Source organism: Berghia stephanieae, chromosome 10 (assembly GCF_034508935.2).
Source record: "Berghia stephanieae isolate SIO BIC M18660-M18661 chromosome 10, UCSD_Bste_1.3, whole genome shotgun sequence".
Classification (NCBI taxonomy): Eukaryota; Metazoa; Mollusca; class Gastropoda; order Nudibranchia; family Aeolidiidae; genus Berghia; species Berghia stephanieae.
In genome coordinates, this window is record NC_088369.1 from 38,513,792 (window position 1) to 38,536,291 (window position 22,500).

Sequence of the window (22,500 nt, forward strand, 5' to 3'; positions counted from 1 at the left end):
ACCTTTCACCATTCATTGATCTCGGCGATCAGCGAGTGGTTTTTGTTTTTTGTTTTGTTTTGTTTTTTGGATGCCAGACAATACCAGGTGTAAAAAGAGCTAGATTTACCTGGCTGGGTTGGTAAGCAGTTTGTAATAAGTCCGACGTGCAACTATTTACAGGTCTGATAACCGATCGTAATACGCTTCAACAGTCTGATGTTACGTCGCCCAGCAACGGCGGCCATCTTGGTTCTAAACAAAGAAAATCGGTACTTTTTATTCTTCATGCTGGCTAGAACTTTTCATATTGTGTAAAAGTCAAAATATGATCAGATTTATAATGGGGTTTTTTCCTCTCGATACGCTTTTATGCTCGTCGGAGACATATTTCATACGGGCGTCCGCCATTGTTCCGATAGTTTAGAGCCAGTGTTACTAAGTTACCATGCGTCATTAGGAAGGAAGTGACGTTACGACTGTTGAATCCTATTATGGCCTTGTTTAACACTGTTGTTATGGACAATATACATTATCAGATACAAATACATTCTGTGGTGCCCCATTTAGACAAGTTCCACCCAGTTTCATCTAGTTTTATAAAATATTTGATTTTTTTAAAAGCCCCCATTAAATCCTGCGACCTTGATCCCTTACCAGTACAGCTTTTGGCCAGCTCCATCGATGCATTATTACCATCCGTTACATCAATCATAAATACATCCATACTGACTGGCGAAGTTCCATCGTGCTTTAAAAGTGCCCTCGTCAAACCACTTCTGAAGAAACCATCACTGGACCACAATATATTAAACAATTATCGTCCTGTATCAAATTTACCTTTTTTGTCAAAACTTTTGGAGACGGTAGTTCTTACACAATTAACATCTCATCTTAAGAACAACGGTTTGGAACAACCCTTTCAGTCAGCCTACAAACATCAACACAGTACTGAAACGGCGCTTCTTAAAATCTTAATGACTTGTTATGTAATGCTGATGCTAACAATATCAATGTATTATGCCTTTTAGATCTTTCAGCTGCCTTTGATACCATTGACCATGACATTTTGTTAAGAAGACTAGAAAATACGTTCGGCGTAAAAGAAATTGCCCTTAAATGGTTTACATCATATTTACAGGATCGATGGCAGACTGTCGTGGTGAATGGTAAGATTTTAATGTGTGGAAGGCCGAATATCCTTAAACAGGCAAATAAATCACCTATTACTCTCGGAACCAGTACAATAGAATTTTCAAATAAAGCAAAAAACACCTTGGCGTCATCATTGATAAAGATCTTTCCATGACACGTGAATAACACCATACAATCTATGTACATAAGCAAAATTCGTCAATTAATACCGAAGCATATAGCAGTAATTTCTAATTAATTCCCTTGTTTTATCTAAATTGGACTATTGTAACTCCCTTTGGGTGAATTTAGCTAAAGACAAAATGAGTAAACTTCAGGTTGCTCAAAATAACGCAGCCAGACTCATTGTGCGCAATAGCCAAAAACACCCGTCCGCAACTCTCTTTCTCCGTGAGCTACATTGGCTTCCTGTGGAAATAAGAGTTGCCTATAAGATTTGTACTGTTGTCTACAATTCCTTGAGCACCAACGGTCCCTCCTATATTAAAGACCTTCTAGACATATAATATGTCCCCAATAGAAACTTGAGGTCAAGCAATGACCAATCAATCCTTGTCAAACCTAAGCCATTGCGTAAAATAGGTGAACAATCTGTTCAATTTTCGGCTCCCCATTTTTGGAACTCTCTCCCATCACACGTGAGATGCTCGGCTATGTGATCTAGTGGTATGACACTCGCTTTCAGATCGAAAGGTCCTGGGTTCGAGCCTCGCGCTCGGCGCATCGTTGAGTCCTTGGAAAAAGGCTCTTTACTAATATTCTCTCACCGTACTCAGGTGTAAAATGAGTACCTGGCCGTTAACAGCGTTGTTTTTGTCCGAAAAATTGTAATATTGCCTAACAGGCGTTATGTCCCGTCTTACATGTTAAATGTTGCTGTTGACCAGGGACCCCTTGTTAAGCGCTTTGAGGACCTTCAGTGGATATTGCGCTATATAAAAGTTCAATTTTAATTTATTTTTTTTTATATCGATCGGAGTCCCTTTGCGTGTTAGATAAGATAAGATAAGATATACTTTATTCATCCAAAACAATGGAAATTCGGTTACAGACGTGGCATGCATGAAAATGTATAAACACAAAGTTGAGAATCTATGGCGACAATGTATATATGTAATATATATATATATATATATATAATATATATATATATATATATATATATATATATATATATATATATATATATATATAATATATGCAAATGCACAAAAATGTAAAAATATACGACCAAGAACCAAGAGAAACACTTTATATATTATTAATTTGATAAATTGAGATAGGCCATACCTCTGGCTTTCAGTCCGAACATGTGTGTGTATATTTAAAAGATAGTATTTAATTTAAATAGGCAAGTGATCTACCAACTAAGCCATCGGGACCACCATATAGACGAGAGCGTTGTCTTGTAATGAAATGTTGATACTGAAATTTGAAACGCTCATCATTCTAGTACTTTTCAAATTCTGACAAGACAAACTCAATCATCCTCACTATTGAATCTCAATACTCAATACCCCATCCCTCCCCCCTCCCACCACCACCACCACATCTCCCTTATCTCTCCTATCCTCCTTAGATTTCTCTCTCTCTCTCTCTCTCTCTCTCTATCTCTCTCTCTCTCTCTCTATCTATCAATCTATCTATCTCCCTCTCTCTCTCTCTCTCTTTTTTTTCTCTCTCCCTCTTTCTCTCTCACTCTCTCTCTCTCTTTTCTCTCTCTCTCTCTCTCTCTCTCTCTCTCTCTCCTCTCTCTCTCTCTCTCTCTCTCTCTCTCTCCTCTCTCTCTCCCCCCCCCCCCCCATTTTTCTTCCAACCACCCCCGTCCGTCCTCCATCCTAGACTCCTCCCCTCCTCCGCGTTACATCAATATTTAAAAGAAAAATAACTTTTCACTTCCTTCCTCTCCTCCTCCTCTAATCAATGGTTCCTCCCTCCCCCCCCCCCTCCCCCAATCCCCCTACTTACCACACACCCGTCTTCCCTAACCGTACCTACATCTTTTTCACCTGCTGCTGCTGCTGCTACGACTAGTGTAATGGCAAAACGCCACATATCTATTTAGTTAGTTACCTGTTTGTTTTGTTTGTTTGTTTTGTTTTTTGTTGTTGTTTTCTCTTTTTCTTTTCATTTCTTTTTTTTCACAAATTTAAATAGTTTAGCCTTCCTATTAGATATAACATTACTACATAGATCATGATGACTTTGGCTACAAAATTAATTTTTTTTAAATAATAATAAAAATGACACCTTTCCTTCCGTGCAACATCCATGATATGCCTCTGCATTCCATGCAGGAATATACGAGATAAGTATGCGCTTGGCTAAGAAGCTCATAACATTGTCATCCTGACGTATAATAACAAACCAACACACAAAACTATGTGTAGCCATCAACTTTTATAGATAGAATGAAGTTGACGCCAATCGAGTCTTTGTTATTGATTTTTGCCATCCGCGTTTATGAGTAATTCTCACTAAACTGTATTAATCAGACTATAAACGCTCAAGGTTACACATAGTTTTGTGTGTTGGTCTGTTACTCGTACTTCCGCATGGCAATGTTGTGAGCTTCTTAGACAAAAACCTGAGTGACGTCATCTTCGTTCTAACTATATTATCGATCGATTAAAATGACCCTCATCTTGCCAAAAAAAAAAAGCTCTCAAACCTGGGACTCTGTGAAACCGGAGCCATCGTTAACATATAGCCTGACACAAGAACCCTCTAGGACTGGCAGTTTGACGTCATGTTTTAGGTTTGTGTAACGTCTAGTGAGTTGTCGTTAGTAGAGCTCAAGGAAACAAGCAATTTCATTGGTTGAACTATTGAATACAACTCACGATTTGGATTCAGTAGTCTGATGTCACGCCGCCCGGCAACGGCGGCCATCTTGGTTCTAAACAAAGAAAATCATTACTTTTTATTCTTCATGCTGGCTAGAACTTTTCATTTGCCTTGTGATCAGAATGTGTAAAAGTCAAAACATGATCAAATTTATGTTTTTTTTTCCCTCTGGATACGCTTTTATGCTCACCGGAGAAATATTTCATACGGGCATCCGCCATTGTTCCGATGGTTTAGAGCCAGTGTTACTAAGTTACCATGCGTCATTAGGAAGGAAGTGACGTTATGACTGTTGAAGAGTATTGGTTTCTTTTGTGGCAAAAGACTGGCATTTTGACGTCATTTTTTGGTCAGTGTCAGGCTATAACTTTACGACGGCTACGGTGAAACTCTGTGAAGTTTCCCAGGTTTGATTATTTTATGGACAAGATTATAGTTATTTTTATCGGTCGATATTTGAATAACCAGTTTCTGCCTAAAATTTCAAACACGCATTTTGTCAGAGTTTATCAGTAATGTTATATGTACCTGTTTGTTATGGAAGTTGAACGTGTTTTACCGTTCCACTTCCAACCTCTTTTTTTCTCTTCAACTTTATTAATCTTTTCTTATTCTTGTCTCTTCCCTCTTTTATTTTTTTTCCTTTCAATTTGTTTACTATTCATTCCCTCATTTTTCATCTTCATAAAAATATATCATTCACAACCTCTAATTTCTTCCACATGCGCTGGCTATCATACAAGCCAAATGGCTGCCTTTCACGTTGATAAAAGAAAAAGAATACAACTCACTCACTCACTCAATTACTCACTCCACTCACTCACTCACTCACTCACTCAATTACTCACTCCACTCATTCACTCACTCACTCAATTACTCACTCCACTCACCCACTCATTCACTCAGTTACTCACTCCACTCATTCACTCACTCACTCAGTTACTCACTCCACTCATTCACTCATTCACGCAGTTACTCACTCCACTCACTCACTCAATTATTCACTCAATTACTCACTCCACTCATTCATTCACTCACTCACTCACTCAATTACTCACTTCACTCACTCACTCATTCACTCAATTACTCACTCCACTCATTCACTCACTCACTCACTCAATTACTCACTCCACTCATTCACTCAGTTACTCACTCACTCACTCACTCAATTACTCACTCAATTATTCACTCCACTCATTCACTCAGTTACTCACTCCACTCATTCACTCATTCACTCAGTTACTCGCTCACTCACTCACTCAATTACTCACTCCACTCACTCACTCATTCACTCAGTTACGCACTCACTCACTCACTCAATTACTCAATTACTCACTCAATTATTCACTCCACTCATTCACTCAGTTACTCACTCACTCATTCACTCAATTACTCACTCCACTCACTCACTCAATTACTCACTCCACTCACTCATTCAATTACTCACTCCACTCACTCACTCACTCACTCACTCCACTCACTTACTCAATTACTCACTCCACTCACTCACCCACTCAATTACTCACTCACTCACTCACTCACTCAATTACTCACTCCACTCACTCGCCCACTCAATTACTCATTCCACTCACTCACTCACTCACCCACTCAATTACTCACTCACTCAATTACTCACTCCACTCACTCACTCACTCACTCAATTACTCACTCCACTCACTCACTCACTCAATTACTCACTCCACTCACTCACTCACTCACCCACTCAATTACTCACTCGACTCACTCACCCACTCAATTACTCACTCACTCAATTACTCACTCACTTACTCAATTACTCACTCCACCCACTCACTCAATTATTCACTCCACTCACTCACTCAATTACTCACTCCACTCACTCACTTACTCACTCACTCCACTCACTCACTCAATCACTCAATTACTCACTCTACTCACTCACTCACTCACTCCACTCATTCACTCACTCACTCATTCACTCAGTTACTCACTCACTCACTCAATTACTCACCCCACTCACTCACTCACTCACACTCAATTACTCACTCCACTCACTCGCTCATTCACTCAGTTAGTCACTCATTCACTCACTCCACTCACTCACTCAATTACTCCACTCACCCACTTATTCACTCACTCACTCAAACGTGGAAGGCAACCCAATGGTTTTTGAATTCATATGTCGATTACTTATAATTTAGTCTTTCATAGCCAAATGGCCCATGGAGCCGGAGTTTATCCCGGTTTCTATTTCATTAAACGTTAAACAATATGCTGGGGGGGGGGGGGGCGAAGTGGCCGAGTGGATAAGGCATTGCACTGTGACCCGGAAGGACCCGGGTCCGAGCACTTTCGTTTTTTTTCCTTGAGCAAGATTATTAACCCCCCAATTTGCTCACTTGGACAACATAGGTGATTCCTGTTGACAATGTCAATGACATCAGCAGACATCTTGTTTGATGAGTCATCTATATTCCTTCGTGGACTGCCTGGGCGACGATATCTTATGATGTCGTGGCGGAAAAGGCATCAATTTTTTAAAAACAATAGTAAGTTCTTGTTCACTGCTACTGCTACCCTTTCGATAGGCGGCTATGTGGTCGAGTGGCATGATACTCGCTTTGGGATCGGAAGGTCCTGGGTTCGAGCCTCGCTCGGCGCATAGTTGAGTCCTTGGAGAAGGCTCTTTACTCACTTTCTCTCACCGTACTCAGGTGTAAAATGAATACCTGGCCGTTAACAGCGTTGTCTCTGTCCCAAAAATTTGTAATATCGCCTGACAGGCGTCATGTCTCGTCCTACATGTTATGTGTTGCTGTTGACCAAGGACCCCTTGTAAAGCGCTTTGAGCACGTATAGTGGATATTGCGCTATATAAACGCTCAAGTTTTTTTAGTTTTTTTTTTTTTGTTTTTTTTTAAATCTATCACCAAGTACTTTCCGCCAGATTTAACAGACCCGCTACCAAATTACTGCTGAGTTGACACAAAGGATCGATAGCGGGTCCCTTTGCTTGTGAAGCGATTTTTCTTCCAGCTGATCTATCGTAACATGAACCACGCGTATTCTGGGGAAAAAATGAAGGAGAATAAAAAGAAGACCAATACTCTTCAACAGTCGTAACGTCACTTCCTTCCTAATGGCGCATGGTAACTTAGTAACACTGGCTCTAAACTATCATACTAATGGCGGACGCCCGTATGAAATATTTCCCCGGCGAGCATAAAAGCATATCCAGAGGGAAAAAACCCATAAATTTGATCATGTTTTGACTTTACACATTCTGATCACAATACATATGAAAATTTCTAGCCAGCATGAAAAATAAAAAGTAATGATTTTCTTTGTTTAGAACCAAGATGGCCGCCGTTACCGGGCGGCGTGACATCAGACTACTGAATCCAATTGTTAAGGTACAGCGGGTGTACACATTATTAGCAAGTCTGCTAACTGAAAGCAATAGGATTCAATAGTCTGATGTCACGCCCGCCCAGCAACCAGCCGCTTGGTTCTAAATAAAGAAAGTCGGTACTTTTTATTCTTCATGCTGGCTAGAACTTCTTCACGTGTCATCTGATCAGAATGTATAAAAGTCAAAACATGATCAGATTTATAATGTCTTTCTCCTCTGGATACGCTTTTATGCTCGTCGGAGAAGTAATATTTCATAAGGGCGTCCGCCATTCTTCCGATAGTTTAGAACCAGTTACTATGCGTCATTACGAGGGAAGTGACGTCACGACTGTTGAACCCTATAATGGACTTGATTCAACAATGTTGTAATGGACAGTATTTTAAGGTGGTTTGAGAGTATCTATTTCCATCACAACAATGAGCCCATAACATTTTGGGTTATCAGACCTGCGTAAAATTACACGTCGGATGCAGCCAGTCGTCCTAGCTTAAGTGTCATTTTCAAGTGCTCCCATCCTGCCTATTGAATGTTTATATTATCCTAGATTTTCACCTCTCACGGGCGTAACGTGAAAGGATTGGCAGATAGGATCAAAGTAAGGTGTCTTGAACTTCAATCAATCAAACTGAATTCTTGGTTGACATGGCCAAGTGGATAACGTTTTTCACTTATACCCAGGGGTGATGGGTTCGAGCCTCGCTGTTGATATGTTCATCATCGTCATCATCATCATCATCATTATCATCATCATCATCATCATCATCATCATCATAATCATCATCAATTGATATGGCCAAGTGGATAAGGTTTTGCACTTACACTCAGGGGTGATGGGTTCGAGCCTCGTTGTTGATATGTTCATCACCATCATCATCATTATCATCATCATCATCATCATCGTCATCGTCGTCGTCGTCATCATCATCACCCCCTGTAAACTCTTATCTCCATCATTGCTCTGTGGTATAATAGTAGGTAGCACGTCTGACCAGGACGCAGGAGTACGGGGTTCGATCCAAAGTAGAGACGGGCTATTTTGGGAAATTATTATTAAATTTCTCGTATTTTTCTTTCTGTTTTGCATTCACTTTAAATACGCCATTCACGCATCTCTCATTCGTCCTCAGTGTTTCATTCATCGTGTTTTTTTATAAAGGGGAAACCCAAAACGTCCACAGTATCGGTCTTCGTTTAATAAATCGAAGCTTACATTTCAATACTTATCATTATTTCTTTCTGCTTTTGAGCTTTTATTGAGCTTTTATATAGCGCAATATCCACTAAACGTGCTCAAAGCGCTTTACAAGGGGTCCCTGGTCAACAGCAACATTTAACATGTAGGACGGGACATGACGCTTGTTAGGCGATATTACAATTTTTTTCGGACAGAGATATCGCTGTTAACGGCCAGGTACTCAATTTACACCTGAGTACGGTGAAAGAATGTGAGTAAAGAGCCTCGTCTCCAAGGATTCAACTATGCGCCGAGCGAGGCTCGAACCCAGGACCTTCCGATCCGAAAGCGAAAGACACATGGCCACATGTACTTAATTAATTTCATATAAGAACATATTTTCGGATTTTAATCTCACTCCAGTGCCTGCTCCCTGATCTCTTTCATCACGATTTAATAACAGTTTGGGGTGACGGGGAACATTTTCATGTAAAATTGTGTCAAGTGTTTGGTTTTTACATTATCCATTTTAAAATCGTCTGTTTTGAGTTTCGTCCGGGTTACTTTGTTTATGGGATGGGGAGTGGGAAAGAGATAGAGAGAGAGAGAGGCAGAAAGAGGTAGCTAGAGAGAAAGATAGAGAGAGACCCACTCTCTCTCCCTCCCCCTCTCTTTCTCTCTCTCTCTCCCTCCCCCTCTCTTTCTCTCTCTCTCTCTCTCTTCTATTCTCTCTATCTGTCTCTGCATCTCTTTCTGTGTTACAAATGCGTAAAAGTAACTGTGAGTCATAAAGTTAAAACGGTTAATTATCATTTCAAGGAAATGGTGAGTGAGTAATCGATGTTCATGATGGTGGTGATGATGGTGATGATGATGATGGTGATGATGATGGTGATGATGATGATGGTGATGATGGTGATGATGATGGTGGTGGTGGTGATGATGGTGATGATGATGGTGATGATGATAATGATGATAGTGATGGTAGTGATGATGATGATGATGATGATGATGATGATGATGATGATGATGATGATGATGGTGGTGGTGGTGGTGGTGGTGGTGGTGATGATGATGATGATGATGATGATGATGATGATGATGATGATGATGATGATGATGGTGATGATGATGATGATGATTATGATGATCATGATCATCATCATCATGGGAAGGAGGAGAAAGAGGAGGAGGAAAAGGAACTCTCAGCGATGGGCGCGTTTTAATCTAGATAACACGAGAAAGTTGATAGATTAATTTGTCGATTTTCATCGAAAACATACGTCATTTCCTAAGAACTCGTTTTCTACTTTATTGGTTTAATTAAATATTAGGGATTTTCGTCAAGGTGTAAAGTGTTCATATTGATAACAAGTTTACAGGGAATGAATAGTGCGGCTATGTGATCTTGTGGTATGACACTCGCTTTCGAATCAGAAGGTCCTGGGCTTGAGCTTCGCTCGCTCGGCGCATAATATTATTTGAGCCCTTGGAAAAGGTTTTTACTCACATTCTCTCATCGTACTCATGTGTAAAATGAGTACCTGGCCGTTAACATCGTTTTCTCTGTCAGAAAAAAATGTGTAATATCGTTAACAGGCGTCATATCTCGTTCTACTAGTTACGTTTAGCTGTTGATGTGGACATTGTGGTATATGCTTTCTTTTCACATCGTCTTCCAAAAAAAAAAAAAGAAAGAAATATGTACATGGTCTTTCAGAGCCAAAAAGTCTGTGATGATGATGATGACAGTGATGATGATGATGATGGTGATGATGATGATGATGATGATGATGATGATAATAATGATGATGATGGTGATAATGATTGATGATATGAGGTGATAATGATGATGATGATGATGTGATGATGATGGTGATGATGATGATGATGATGATAGATGATGATGATGATGATGAAGTGATGATGAAGTGATGATGATGATGATGATGATGATGACGTGATGATGATGATGAGTGATGATGATGATGATGATGATGATGATGATGATGATGGTGAATGTGATGATGATGATGATGATGATGATGATGATGGATGATGATGATGATGATGATGATGATGATGATGATGATGATGATGATGATGATGATGAGTGTGATGATGATGATGATGATGATGATGATGATGATGATGATGATGATGATGATGATGATGATGATGATGATGATGATGATGATGATGATGATGATGATGATGGATGATGATGACGATGACGATGATGATGACGATGACGATGACGATGACGATGACGATGATGATGATGATGAAGATGATGATTAATCATTGAGTAAAATTGAGGAGTTCAGGGTCAAGACACTACGCAACATTTTGTTTGTTTGTATTTTAAGGGTTTTATAGCGATTGTAACACATTTAGGCTGAGAGTTTCTCTTCCTCCTCCTTCCCATGATGATGATGATGACTATCGCAAAGTACTTTCCGCCAGATCTAACAGACTAAGCGCTTCCCAATCACTGTTGGGTGGACAGGGGGGTGAGTGGGGATTCAGAAAAAAATCTCGAATTCACCCGGGATTGATCTCGTTCGATACCTTTGCGTATGAAGCGAGTGTTCTAGCAACTGAGCTATCGGGACCCTCGTCGTCTTCGTCTTCACTCTGACATAATACCAGACTGTTTCGGCAGGTCACATTTTATGCAATCCTCCATGCCTGGGAAATCCATCTTCGTATGTATTCTTATTCAGTCACAGCCATCTTTAACTCACTCAACCCTAATACCGATTATACCCGTAGTTTACCCGGGTTACTTTTATCCCATGCCTATTTATTACATTTTTATGAGACAAATTATAGGCGTAGTATCAAAGCTAATGTTTTTAGTTTTTACATGTCAATGATAGTTGAATAAAATGCTCATTTTTAATACATATTTTCCTGTTTTGAAAAGTAGCAAAAATCTCTAGGATTGAGTGAGTTAACTTCTTAATTACACAGGTGATGATGAGTTCCGTATAGATAGATAGAGTAGGTTTCATCCATAGGCAGGCTTGCCTAGTGCTATGAAAAATTCGTAGTATTAAGAAATTTTGGCTCCTGCTACAGAATTACATATATATGCATATTTCATTCAATAAATCTTGTTGAAAAGGAAAGTTTGGTTCCGGCATTTTTTTTTATCATGTTGAGAGTAAATTATTTATTTCAGAAGCTATTTATGGTGGTCTTTCTTTATTTTTTTCATGGAAACTACGAAATCTTTGTTTGTTTTTATTTTAAAGGGTTTTACGGCGCTTGATTTGATACAAATCATCTGGTGACATGATACCGTTTTAAGACAACTGGTCACAAATGAGTTCTCACTGTAAGTGTGTGACCAGAATGAATGTTAGTAGATCAAAAACAACAACAAACAAAAAAAGAAGGGACATAACCTCCTCCAATATTTTTGTTATAACCAAACTATATATTAAAAAGAAAGAAAGTATTATCCCCCTTTCTACGTTGTTAAAACTCTCAGACCAATAAAAAAAAAAACAACAAAAAAAACTACTGTGTAAATGATACAATTTTGGGAGTTTTAAAAGTATAATTTGCTTCAGTTCCCTTCTCTACCTACATTTCCCCCCTCCCCCTCCTTACTCTCCATTTTGTTATTGGTATGGTTTGTTTTGGGGTTTTTTTTCTGTTGTTTCGTTTAGGTATTTCAATTCTTAACAGGAAGAGGGGGGGGGGGGAGGTATACTCATTTTTTTTTCCTGTCCACCTAGCAATGGATGGGTAGCTGGGTATGTTATATCAGGAGGAAAGTACTTTGCAATAGACGTGGGTATTATCGAAATGGTAGAAAGCAATTGCTATTGCTACTCACCATTTAACTCACTCAATCCTAGAGATTTTTGCTACTTTTCAAAATGGGAAAAAAAAATGTATTAAAAATGAGCATGTACATATATAGTTTTATTCAACTATCATTAACGGGTAAAAATTTAAAACATTAGCTTTGATACTATACCTACAATTTGTCTCAGAAAAATGTAATAAATAGGCATGGAGTAAAAGTAACCGGGGTAAAAAACGGAAATAGTCGGTTAATGACCTTAATGTGGTGCAAGCACCATAAAACCTTTAAAAACAAAACAAAACCGACTATATCCGTAGTTTACCCGGTTTTGTTTTGTTTTTAAAGGTTTTATGGTGCTTGCAACACATTAAGGTCATATCAGCGCCAGTAAAAAAGAAGAAAATGGGATAGTAAAAAGTTCTATAATTACAATAAAGCATCCAAGAAAAGGGAAGACAAAGTGGAATTGGTTCAAATAAGAAACAGGTGTAGATTCCAAAAGCACTCTATCGAAGTGCTTAGTTTGAGATCACTAAAAGTCTCATCCAGACACAGGCACAGGTCCCCGCTAAGAGGAATACATCAAATGTTTTACAAATCATACATAATATAAAGAAACATAATGCAGTGCATAACAGAGAGATGATGTACAAGGAAAAAAATATCATCTCCCAAAACTCTAACTAAACGTTTGACTGTTTCCCTCCCAGCCAGGGCCTGGACAAAACCAAGTAATCTCATTCCAAGACAAATATAGAAAGCATGTTGGAAAACAGATATAGGTAGGTAGAAGACACAGTCAGTACCTCCCTGCCCACTGGATATAGTCGGTGTTAGGGTTGAGTGAGTCAACGCTACAGAAACCAAGATAAACTCCAGTTCCATGGCTCTCAGTGGCTAATAAATGCTTACAAGATATAAATATCTTATCATCCAACGTGTTTATGATAAAAGTGAAAACCATGTACATTCTTTTACAATGTCAACTTTGAAAGAAAAATGAATGCTATTTTAAACCATGCTTATACAGACGTCTTACTTCTACGTCATGGCACAAGACCGAAGGGCTAAAGCTCAGTTGGTCGCTGGTTCGAATAAGTAAGTAAGTAAACCATGCTTATATTACGAGGGCTCTTTCAGAAATAACCGAAAAATGCCCATTGCTCAGCAACCAGTGGAGATTTTTAAATTCTGTAAACGACATGATATTTCTTATTTCCTTACAAATATTCCCACAAATTATGAAGTGCATCATTTTGCACAATGAATTTCTAGACGATTTTAAAGATGGCGGCCCACCTTGAAACTTGGTCAAAGGAGGAAATCAGAGCTGTCATACGTTTTTTGAATGCCAAAAGTCTGAATCCTACCGAAATTCATAAAGAACTTCAGAGTGTATATTATGGTGAGCATGTTATAAGCCGTACACAAGTCTATCACTGGTGTAATTTGTTTGAAGCCGGCCATTCCGACTTGACAGACAGGGAAGGGAGAGGGCGTTCGATAACTGCGACGTCAGAAGACAATGTGAAGCGAGTTGATGAGCTTATTCGTCAAGACAGGAGGTTGAAACTTCATGAAATCGCAAGCAGTCTTAAAATTTCGGAAACTTCTGCCCATAGAATTGTATTTGATGAACTTGGCTACAGAAAAGTCAGCGCAAGATGGGTTCCTAAGCAATTGACAGACAATCATAAAGAACAAAGATTGGACATCTGCAGGGAACTTTTGAGAAGAAGCAAGAGCTCATGCAGGGTTCACGGGCATACTGCCAACGCCGGCGGAGACTTTCTAGGGTACGATGTGACTTTTCTTGACAGCATAGTCACCGGTGATGAGACTTGGTTGCACCATTGCACCCCAGAAACAAAGCAAGATTCGATGACATGGAAACATCCATCCTCATCTGTCGCGAAGAAATTCAAAGTCATGCGGTCAGCAAAGAAAATAATGGGAACTATTTTCTGGGACAGTCGTGGTGTTATTCTGTTCGAAACCTTACAACCTGGAGAAACAATCAATGCTGCAAGGTACTGCCAAACTCTTGACAAGCTTAGGGAGGCCATTCGCAGAAAGCGCCCAGGGCAGTTGACCAACAGGGTCATTTTGCAACACGACAACGCTACACCCCACACAGCACGAGTGACGCAAGGTTGGCTAGAGAAATATGGATGGGAGATTTTGCCACACCCACCACACAGTCCAGACCTCGCACCATCTGATTATCACCTCTTTGGGCCACTGAAACGCGAGCTGGCAGGAAAGCGCTTTGATGTCGATGAAGAGCTTGTTGACCATGTGTGGAAATGGCTACAAAACCTTGACGGAAATTTCTTCCGAGAGGGTATCTATTCCATGGTGCGGCGTTGGCAGAAGTGTGTCGACAGACTTGGCTGTTACGTAGAGAAATGAAGGACGAGTCAAGGTATGAACACGTGCAAGAATTTTGTTGATAGCATAAAAAACGCGGATTTTACAGGCATTTTTCGGTTAATTATGAAAGAGCCCTCGTATATGCCATAGGTAAAGTTTTCAAAAATACGATTGGTTTTTTTTTTGTTCTTTGTGTTTGTTTAGGGGGGTTGTTATTTTGGATTTTTTCTTCACTTTCCCTTTTGTTTTGTTTTCCTATTTTTTCTTTTAAGGTTTTTAAAAATTTCTTGTAGCTGATATCTACAAAATATTTTTAAAAATAAAAATAAAGAGAAACTGTGAACAAACATAACCAAGTCATATAAGAATGTTCATAAAATGTATTAAAACAACATAACACAATAAAGTATAACGAAGCATCATTGATCAACCAATTTCTATAAAATAACCTAATATTGTTTTTCAATACTCATACAATCCAAGGCACACCCACCCACAACTTACATTCAATGTGGCAGGCTGAAAAGTTCTGTTATCTCTTCACAACAAACGATTCCTTCGTTACTTCGGCATACTCGTATTCCTCCTCTTCTCTTCCACTTGAACCTGAAGGAGGAGACGAGTCTTTTCTTCTCGTCTTCTTTTTCTTATCTTTTCCTTTTTTGCTATTATTAGACTGTCTCTGACTTTCGCTTTTTAAATTTTCCCTCTCCATTGAGTTTGACTTTGATCTGCTTCGTGACTTACTTCGACTCTCTCTCATCTCATAAATTCTTCTGGATTGAAAATCATCTATTTCATTATTCCTCGAGTCTGAATGATTGTCTTTGTGTGTTCTCGACTCAACTGACCTACTTCTAGATTTAGAACGTCCATTTTTACACTTCCTTGCTCTAGAATCTTCTCTACTTCTTGATCTTGATTTCCTCCTTGATATACTTTTTGATTGAGAAAACCGACTCTCTCTATACCTCTTGGACTTTGATTTTGATCGACTTCTTGATTTCGATCGACTTCTTCCCTCCCGTTCTCTAATTGACCTTGACCTACTGGTAGATCTTGATCGAGATCTTCTTCCTCCACCTTGATCTCTTAATTTTTCTCGACTTCTCGACCTTAATCTTTGATTATTCGGTGACATGGATTTTATCTTCTTTGATCTTTCTACCTCTTTACTCCCTGATCTAGATCTTGACTTTGATTCTCGTCCTTTCAGCTTCCCACTATTATCAAGAATGTCATTATTACCCTCTTTTTCACAAAAGTTCCTTGAGGTTGGAGAGCTTGGTGATAAACTCCTTGAATTTGATGACACTGATCTACGCTGTTGTCGTCTTCGTCGTTTTGATGTTGAGGACAATGAGGAAGTATCTTTTCTCATGCTATCACTATTCGAAAACCGATTAGACTGTGACCTGCTTCTTGACCGAGAACCACGACGACGATGACGAGACCTTGACCTTGAACGTCTTTTTCTGTAACTTCTTTGATACGACGGGGATCTCGAACGTGAGCGGGAACGTGAACGTGAACGAGATCGAGATCGGGAATACCTTCTGTGTGAATAACGATGGAGTTGAGAACGATTATAATAATGGTGCTGAGAACGAACAGAGGATTCTCGATAAGAGCTACTGCCTCTTTCATCTTTTCCTCTGTGGTTTCTGTGATTTTTACTACTGGAACTTTCTATCGGGCTTCTGTCTTGGTCCATGTCGGCAAATTCATGACCAGGATTTCGGAAAACGTGGAGGAAATTGCAAGCCTTGCCTTTGGGACAACGATTTCTAAATGCCAAGCCTATATGGGGGGAAAAAAACAAATAAGAAAACAATTTTAAAGGTGATCTACTTTGACAGAAATAATTCAAAACTCATTCATTATCTGATTTTCAAGTATAGATAGAACGAAGTTGACGTCACTCTGGTCTTTGTTATTGTTTTTTGCCATCCACGTTTATGAGTAATTCTCCTTAACTGTATTAACCAGAATATAAACGTTCATGGTTACACAGTTTTGTGTGTTGGTCTTCCGGATGGCAATGTTGTGAGCCTCTTAGCCAGCCAGATACTATCTATAATGTGACTTATCAGTAGTTTCAACAAGTACAAAACAAGCTCCAGCACACCTTTTAAACTATTTGTAACTTATTTCAAAATTTGTTTAAATATTTCCACATCCTTCATATTTTTTCTGGATTTTTTTATCCATTCAGTGTAATCACAATGTGCGGTTATGTGGTCTTATGTCATGACACTCGTTTTCGGATTGGAAAGTCCTGGGTTCGAGCCTCGCTCGATGCATAGTCGAGTCCTTGGAAAAGGCTCTTTACTCACATTCTCTCACCGTACTCAGGTGTAAAATGAGTACCCGGCCGATAACAGCGTTGCCTCTGTCCGAAAAATTATAATATCGCCTTACAGGCGTCATGTCTTGTCCTAAATGTTAAATGTTGCTGTTGGACAGGGACCCCTTGTAAAGCGCTTTGAACACGTTTAGTGGATATTGCGCTATATAAAAGCTCAAAAATCAATAGACACCCTTGCACATAGTACAAAAACACTAGAGATCAGCTGTGTGCACCGACAGCCCAAGGTCTGTCATGGAAGTTATGCTTTACTAGAGCATTCTTATGTATCGTGCCCACATGACCTTGGCTCCATAAGTACATAAATTATCTTATTCTTATCTTATCTGTTTTGTTTGTTTTTAAGGGTTTTACGGCGCTTGCAACACATTTAGGTCATATCAGTGCCAGTAAAAAGGAAGAAAATGGGATAGTAAAAAGTTCTAGAATTACAATTAAAGCATCCAAAAATAAGGCAGACAAAGGGGAATTGGTTCAAATAGGGAACAAATGTAGATTCCAAGAGCACACTATCAGTGTACTTAGTTTGAGATCACCTAAAAGTCCTATCCAGACACAATCACAGGTCCCCACTAAGAGGAATACACTCAAATGTTTAGAAATCATATATAGTACATGAACAAAACATAATACAGTGCATAACAGAGAGATGATTTACTAGTAGACCTGTAAATGAGCTCTATAAAAATTGACTGAAACTCTTCGACAAACTGAAGATTCAATTATTTTTTTAAAAATAAGGGCATCATTGGAGAGGAGAGTGATAAATACAATACATTAAAATAGTGGGTGTTATTTCTTACTGGAAGTATGACTGCCATAATTTGATGTAGAAGGAATGCTAAATAAGCATGTCATTCATATAGGTAAAGATGACTTCATCAAAGTCATATTCCTGCCTCTGGAATTTTTTTTGACATAGTCAGAAAAATAATCACCATTATCATCTTTAACTTCTAGCCATGACCAATTGAATTTATTCCTCACACTCACATCTTTAACTTTATCGATGCTCGACAAGTCTGAATTGCGATCCACGAACAGCTCAGCCATGAGCAAACTTGATTTTCAATCAGTAAATGACAGAGAAAAAAAAACTTAAATAAATATGACTTCTGGCCAATACACTGAATTATTAAGTAGAAGTGAATTATCAAGAAGAAACTTCGGCAGGCGTAGCGGAAAAATTCAAAGAATCGAAATGAAGGTAAATCGCCACAAAATAGCAAGCTCGCTTGGGCTTGAGCAAAACAATGGCAGAAAACGTCCTGATTTGCACGGGAATTAATTAGGCTACTTACCATTGTTCCTTATGATCAGGTACTCAATCAGTGAAGAAACGGTCAACCAGTTTGTTTACAATGTGAGGCAATCGAAATGTGCTTGTAGCAATCTATCCTAATCTAACTTTCGATTTAAAGGTGTCTCCATCATCCACTAGAGATGTTACTTCCGGCATTCGCATTTTATTTTTTTTTATACTTTTAAAACCCAGCTTGTAATTGTGGTCAATTTTGGCTTAGACGAAACAGTGAAATTTATCGCTCGGCGGCTCAGTTAAAATTGGCTACCGTTGGGATCACGACAGGCTGGAAAGTGAAAAAATAATTTAACGAAGGCTGTGTGAAATTACACTGGGATGTGTTCAGTCACGCCAATTCTAAAAAGCGCCGCTTAGCCTTGGCAATAAATCCATCGTTAATATTAACGGCTTCCATGAGCTATGCGTAGCGTTATGGAACACTCCTAATTACTTTACGGTCATTCGACTACGATTTGTGAATTCTTTCTTTCTTCACTTCTTTCTTTCTTTCCTTTTTTTTAAATATTTGAATTTGACAAATTGACTGATTTCAGTTAATTGACTGAGAATTTACAGGTCTAACTAGGGAAAAAGTATCATCTCCCAAAACTAACTATACATTTGGCTGTTTCCCTCCCAGCCAGGGTATCCGGTCAGGACCAGGACAAAACTAAGTAATCTCATTCCAAGACAAAGACAGAAAGCATGTTGAAAAACAGACATAGGGGGATAGAAGACACAGTATGTACCTCCCTGCCCACTATGGGAGGTCAGGAACCCCACCCAGTTATCTTATCTTATCTATCTTACCACAGATGGCTGCTTTCCACGAAGCGATGTTGACGAATCGACAAGACAGCTGTCTCCCTCCGTACCAACGAGCGTTGAACTTCTGAAAGGCTTCTTGGGCTGATGATTCCCTACAGATCAATGTGGAAAAAAAGGATGATGGAAATTCAACATTAGCTTCACTAGAATCAACAAAGACGAATGTATTCGATGACTTGGGTTATCCTTGAGTATAACCAATCATCTCAAAGCAGTATTATTGTTGCAGACGTGCCAACCCTTCACATTCCAAAAGTGGAATCAGAATGTCAGAAAATAGGAATTTGAGACAAAAAATAGACGTTTCCTGCAAATTAATCTAATTAAATCTTGAAGGCTAATCTAAAGACACAATTTTACCTTTTGTATTGTACATAGACGTTTCCTGCAAAGTAATCTAATTAAATATTGAAGGCTAATGTAATAAACACAATTTAACTTTTGTATTGTACATAGACGTTTCCTGCAAAGTAATCTAATTGAATATTGAAGGCTAATCTAAAGACACAATTTTACCTTTTGTATTGTACATAGACGTTTCCTCTAAGATGTGGTTCATAATTACAGCATACTTTAAACTGCCTAACAGTTCCAACAGTTTTAAACTCGGGTAGGACGTCGTCGTAGAACTCTCTGAAACTTTGGTACATGTCGTTCTCATCATACTCCAGGCTGATATCTGTGGTGTCAAACAAAGGGATTTATATTTTAAAAAACAGGGCAATAGTCACTAAATATGCTCTAAAGTCATCAAGAACTTTAGAAATGGCCGCTTCCCAACCAATAATAAATAAATAATAAATAATGAATTGATATAGCGCCTAAACATCCACATTAATCGTGCTCTGCAGCGCTTTACATAATAAAAATAAAAATGTTTTTAAAAACAAGAAAATCACGACACTACATAATAAGCATGAATACAGAAACAAACTCTAAGCAACAACTGCTATTTCATAAAAAATAAGCCTTACGGAACAACTCAGTCTTCAGACATTTCCTGAAAGATGATAAATTTTCATAGGACTTCGTCCGAGGACTGAGTGCATTCCATAGGCATGGAGAAATGGATGAACAGTGATATTCAACATGTACAATGTGACATGGCACCTGTAAATCATTACTATAATTTTCATTTTCTACAGAGTAGAGCTGTAACGAGATACTGGAAAAAAAACTTAAAGCGCTTTACAAGGGGTCTCAGGCCCACAGCAACATTTAACAAGTAGGACGGGGCACGACTCCTGTTAGGCGATATTACATTTTTTTCGGACAGAGACAACGCTGTTAATGGCCAGGCCTACTCATTTTACACCTGAGTACGGTGACAGAATGTGAGTAAAAAGCCTTTTCCAAGGACTCAACTATGCGCCTAGTGAGGCTCGAACCCAGGACCTTCTGATCTAAAAGCGAGTGTCATACCACTAGACCACATAGCCGCACAATATGGCCAATATGTAATCCACAACAAAAAAATTAATTTCAAGGTTGATAATTTCATGACATAACAGAATACCTGTATCTTGATTGTCCACCACCGATTGTTCCAACTCAAAGCAAGAGAACATTCCGGCCAACAAGATGGTGGGACTGCTGTCTGGATGGTCATGGAATCTGGAACACCTGAAACAAACAAACAAAAAAGGGAAGAATCTATGAATTAAAAGGCATCTCACAAGTCATCCATTTGAAGAAAAAAAAATTGAGCTTTTATATAGCGCAATATCCACTAAAAGTGCTCAAAGCGCTTTACAAGGGGTCCCTGACCAACAGCGACATGCAACATGTAAGACGGGACATGACGCCTGTTAGGCGATATTACAATTTTTTTTCAAAGACAACATGTGAGTAAAGAGCCTTTTCCAAGGACTCAACTATGCGCCGAGTGAGGCTCGAACCCAGGGTTGAGTTAGATGTTGAAAATTTAGTAGTAAAAAATACAAGTCTTTGTAGGGACAATGGATATGTATTTTCAAAGTAACGCTAGTCTATCTCAAAGTACTTTCTGATAGATTTAACAAACCCAGCTACCCAATCGCTGCTGAGTGGTCAGGGGTGTCAGGGGGGGAAAAATCTTGACTTCAGACAGGATCTATCTTGGTCCCTTTGTGTGTGAAGCGAATGCTCTCCCGACTGAGCTATAGATAGTGTGCGCTTGGCTAAAAAGCTCACAACATTGCCATCCAGAAGTATAACAGACCAACACACAAAACTATGTGTAACCATGAACGTTTATAGTCTGGTTAATACAGTTTAGTGAGCATTACTCATAAACTCGGATGGCAAAAAACAACAATAACAAAGACGCGAATGACATCAACTTCATTCTATCTATTGGGGCCCCAGCTGGAAGAGCATAGCTGCTACAGCCAAGAGGGTTTCAGTAGGCAAGTAATAAAACATGATTCAACTTACTGATCACCAAAGCGGCATGTGGCTGTTTTCTTGAAGAATGGGCAAGAATCTACCTGCCTCTCTTGACTGTACTGTACAGGTCCAAGAGGGTTGTGCCATGCTCCCTGGGAGAGGGGGGAGGTTGGGGGGGGGGGGAGGGAGATAGAGAGAGAGCAATGCTGTTATATTTGGATATTAAGATGAAAAATAAGATGGTGGTGGTGGAGAAAGGGGTGGAGAGGGCGAAGAAACAGAAGAAGGCAAGGGAAGAGAAGAGATGGAAGAGGAGGAAGAGGAAAAGAAGAAGAGGAGGAGGATGAGGAGTAGGAATAGAAGGAAAAGGATCTGAAAAGGACAGAAAGACAGGGATAATGAATGGAAATGGCATTGATGGTAGTGGTAGTGGACCTATGAAGAGTACAATCTAGAATTCAGAAAACACAAGGGGGTGGAATGGGATGGTGAGATGATTGACTAGGAGGAGAATGGAGTTATGAGTAGATGGGAGAGAATGGAAATTATTGATTTGTATCGAATATGGAAATACAATAGTTTTCAAACACCCAAACGCTTTACTACACAGTTGTGCGTGCCCCCCCCCCTCCTCTCTCTCTCTCTCTCTCTCTCTCTCTCTCTCTCTCTCTCTCTCTCTCTCTCTCTCTCTCTCTCTCTATCACACACACAAAGATACACAAACACCAATATATATATATATATATATATATATATATATATATATATATATATATATATATATATATATGTGTGTGTGTGTGTGTGTGTGTGTGTGTGTATATATATAAAAAGGGGGGGGGGAGAGAAATAAAACAAAGCTTAAAAAACAAAAAGGAAAGGAAAACAA

At 39.1% G+C, this 22,500-nt stretch overlaps 2 protein-coding genes across 2 annotated transcripts in view; one reads left to right on the forward strand and one right to left on the reverse strand.

Annotated features, from left to right (window-relative positions):
• The window catches only part of LOC144981101 (uncharacterized), an 860,429-nt gene that overhangs the window by 336,199 nt on the left and 501,730 nt on the right, over window positions 1-22,500 (forward strand). The gene's annotated exons all lie outside the window — the stretch shown is intronic.
• LOC144981091 (uncharacterized) overlaps window positions 15,111-22,500 on the reverse strand; it is a 23,758-nt gene continuing 16,368 nt past the window's right edge. Inside the window, exons 6-10 of the mRNA XM_078929214.1 lie at window positions 21,660-21,763; window positions 20,761-20,867; window positions 19,761-19,923; window positions 19,227-19,336; window positions 15,111-16,545 (exon numbers count right to left, since the gene is read on the reverse strand). Coding sequence (XP_078785340.1) covers window positions 15,278-16,545; window positions 19,227-19,336; window positions 19,761-19,923; window positions 20,761-20,867; window positions 21,660-21,763 — 1,752 coding nt within the window. The 3' untranslated portion in view covers window positions 15,111-15,277. The remainder of the gene's footprint in view (window positions 16,546-19,226; window positions 19,337-19,760; window positions 19,924-20,760; window positions 20,868-21,659; window positions 21,764-22,500) is intronic.